At 43.5% G+C, this 3,794-nt stretch overlaps 1 protein-coding gene across 1 annotated transcript; it reads right to left on the bottom strand.

The window, feature by feature from the left end:
- Positions 1 to 1,167: 1,167 nt before the first annotated feature.
- Positions 1,168 to 2,492, bottom strand: LOC127560387 (serine/threonine-protein kinase 16-like). Its single transcript, XM_051994928.1, has one exon. The coding sequence runs from the start codon at positions 2,397 to 2,399 to the stop codon at positions 1,482 to 1,484; it is 918 nt and encodes a 305-aa protein (XP_051850888.1). The 5' UTR covers positions 2,400 to 2,492; the 3' UTR covers positions 1,168 to 1,481.
- Positions 2,493 to 3,794: the final 1,302 nt, after the last annotated feature.

Genomic DNA, 3,794 nt, shown 5'->3' with positions numbered 1-3,794 from the left:
AATTCAAGAAAGTTTTTAACATAGCAATTAAACTTTTAGAAATATTCCTACCAAAGTATGGATTACATTTATGACCATTTTCCTTAACACAGAAAACCTTTATGTATCAAAAAAACAAATATTCAATCAATTAACTTAAAAGTAAGAATGTTCCTTTAAATCACAGTTTGCTGCACTGGCCATAATCAGATAAACAAACAAACAAACAAACAAACAAACAAAAAAAAAAAAACGGCAGGAACACACTTAGAGGGGTAAAGGGAGGAGAGGATTCCACGTGGCCATCCTTTCCCCACTCCTGCCCCCTAGAAAAAATTTCCCTTAGGTTCCCCACTCAATTTCTTACATGAGGATCCTTTTCAAGATTTAGCCCATCAATTTCCCAACATCAGGTTTCTTCCCAAATCTACCCATTTCCAACTTTCTCTTTCTCCCTGGCTACATACTTGAACAATCTCCTTAAAGAACTTACCTACCAGATGCTCCTTTGGTAAAGAAGCAGAAGGCAGTGGGGGTGGGTGGCTCCCTCCCCCATCTCTTCACCTTCTCCCAAAAGTCTTTCTTTCATCTTTCTAAAACTATGCAAACCTCTAATTGTTCCTACAAATCAGTCCTTCCTAAATCACCTGCATGCCTCTTTTTCCTTTTTTCTTCAAAAACCTGTAAGATTCACACTATAGTGAATAGCCCAAACCTCCATAAAACCCACAAATGTCCAGCAGAGCTGGATTTAAAGTATAACTTATGTTAACAAATAACTCAATATATTCCAGAAGGTAACAAATTCTGAACCAACCTAATACAGGGCTCTTACAAATGCTTTTTTCTTATTCTACCTGAGTGTTGTCTGACAGTAATTAGCATCTCTAGGCAAAGCGTCCATGACTGAGCCCAGGCTAAATTGGAATTCTATTCCCTTTTTTTTTTTTTCTTTCTTCCTTTTTAGTAAGAAAGTTATCAATATTCAAACAAATTCCAAGATCTTATACTCAGAATAAACAAATTTAGCATGCAAAGACTACAGCATAATCATTTCTCACAATTTTTTTCAGAATCATCCCAAAATTCTTAATCAAATTCCTTCCTGGAAAGACTTAGCCAGTTCCATTCACTTTACAAATTAAAAACATTTAATATCACAAGTACTTTTCAAACAACCAATTCCCATTTTTTTTTTTTATGGACATGTTTTAGCTTTACTTCTGTATTTACATATTCTGAAAATGCTGTTCCCACCCACAGACCATGAGGTGAGACAGCAGTCCAACTCAAGGGCCTGATTGTACAGTATGTGACCATTTCTTCACTTCTAGATCAGCCAGGACCCTTCTCAAGGACCCACTCTTGGTCCTTTATGGGTAGGAGCTCAGAAGCACCTAGATATTCTTGAAATTGTGGATGCAAATCTATTGTGAAAGTCCCTTTGAGGAAAAGTAGTTCCCTCTTATAGAAAGTTCTCTGTTCTCAAACTGCATGCTCTCTCAGATGTGAGTGGTATGTTGGCCTGGAGCTGTGGGCTGCAAACTTTCCAACTGATTGAGGAGGAGAGAAGTATGTGGCCGGCACTGGGGGTACACAGTCATCATGGAGGCCAAGAGCTGCCGTAATTCTGGGGAATGCCTCGGGCTCTGGGGAATGCTGAGCTGGTTCTGTACTGCCAAGGCCACGCTGTCGCCTTTCTGGAACACCATGTCATAGGGGCCTTCCCCAAACATCATAGCATACAGCACACAACCTAGGGACCAAACATCAGTCCGTTCATCAATGACACAGTGACTCTGTACAGAGAAGAGTTCAGGGGCACAATATGAGATGATGCAGCGCTGGGCTGCCCAGTCCTGCAGGGCTAGTGCCTGTCTGGAGCCTTCCACTTGGATTTGTGCCTGGTTCATGGACCCCAAATCCATTAACACTGACTGCCCATCATCTCCCAGCAAAATATTGGTTGGTTTCAGGTCCCTGTGGGCATAACCCTTGAAATGAATGGCCTCCAGGCCCCGGCAAATGCCTAACAGCAGCAGCAGGATTTGATCCTCAGACAGGAAGCTGCCTTTGTCTTTCAGGCCTTCCACTTCACTCCATAGTGTACCTCTCTTGAAGAAGGGTAGCAGCAGCCAGGCCTCCTGCTTGGAGCCCCGGTCTGTCAAGCAATAGGCTTCCAGGCGGAGGATATTGGGATGCTGGAAGAGTCGGTGCATGTCAGCCTCTCGCTGCGCCTCTTCCTGGTCCTGCTGCTCATGGCACAGGATTCTTTTCAGGGCATAAAACTGCCCATCCTGCAGTCCTTCCACCAGGTCCACGTAGCTGAACCCGCCCTCCCCCAGCTTCTGTATGAAGAGGTATCTCTTGTTGTCGATCGTGAGGGTCCCTCGGGAGCAGACACACAGCGTGTGGCCCATGGTGCCTTAGTCATCCTCAGGGTAGGCGCACCGGCTGCCCAGCCAGGTGGGCAGGGATGAGCAAACGCTCCAGGGGGTCCTGTCCAAAAGGCTGACCCAGAAGCGTGAGTGGCCGGTGCTGCGGCTGCGGCCCAATTCCCAAATTTTTAAATCATTGTTCTTAAAACTTAACAAAGCTCTTAAATCAGCAAACAGACTAGGGGCTTTTTCCAGGACCTCCGCCGCTGCAGGAGAGAAGTTTGTTTCACCTTGAATTCCCTTTTGTCCTACCAGAATCCAAAGGGGGATTCTGTGAACTTGCAAGCCCGTTTAGTGCTGTTCTCTGCCTTCACAGAGAATGCCTAGATATTCTATTCCAACTTCTTTTCTTTAAATGTTAGCACACTGCATATATATATAATTAACATTCCAAACTTTCAAATCCTTTTCAATCTAATTTTTTTATTTCTTCCTTTCTCTCCCTTTTCTCTCTTTTTCTCACAGGCTGCTGTAATCAGCCAGAGACAGAGATAAGGAGAGAAAAAGATTTTTCAAACTTCTTGATATTTTCTAAGCCTGCAACACAGAGGCTGAATTCTTATCTCTTACAAGCTTGCTAACTTTTAAACACAGAACACAAAATACAAAGCAAACAAACACACACACAGACACACGCAGATCTCCATTTCATCTTTTATATATATATATTTTAAATCCTGTTGCTGCTTTTTGCTTATGAATGAGTGCAACAGATTAAAAGTTAGAAATCACAATTTTAAACTAAGCACCGTTGCAACGTTGTTCACAATTTTAAACTAAGCACCGTTGCAACATTGTTAACAAAGCTTTTAGACAGACAAATCACACAGAACACACAGACTAGTCTTCCAGAACCAGGTCAGGACTCTTATGATGGCGTCCCATGAAGAGCCAGCAAGGGTCATTGTCAAACACTGCGTCCAGGTAGGCCCACTTGCTACAGATACAGGAGTACTCAACAGACCAGACAGGCGGCTGCAGGATAGTTAGGCAGCTGCAAGTGCAGGGGCCCCTCAAAATAACCAGAACTGGCTTTTAGAATGCTTTATGCCAATTTTGGACCGAATTCAAAATTTGGGTCTCACTCTCCTGGTCCCCCGAAAAGAGATTACTGAATATTAGAGGCCGAGGAAGCTCTTTCGGTGGCCATCCCCTAGGATCTATAATCTCTTTCGCCCTCCAGGGAGAGGGACTGGCCCTTAGAGGGAGCCAAAGGCTTATCTCCAGGGGACCTCCAAGTGAAATAGCCCAGGCAATAAAATTCAAGATGGCCATAGTAATTCATAATTTAGAAATAATTTATTTGTAAATGGCCTAAATGGTGTGCATGGCCAGGACAGACCTCCAGTAGGATTCTGGCATGGTTCCGTGACCAAC

The sequence above is a fragment of the Antechinus flavipes genome, chromosome 1 (assembly GCF_016432865.1).
Source record: "Antechinus flavipes isolate AdamAnt ecotype Samford, QLD, Australia chromosome 1, AdamAnt_v2, whole genome shotgun sequence".
NCBI classification, from domain to species: Eukaryota; Metazoa; Chordata; class Mammalia; order Dasyuromorphia; family Dasyuridae; genus Antechinus; species Antechinus flavipes.
Note: the sequence above shows the minus strand (reverse complement) of the source record. Positions and strands in the feature narration are given on the sequence as shown.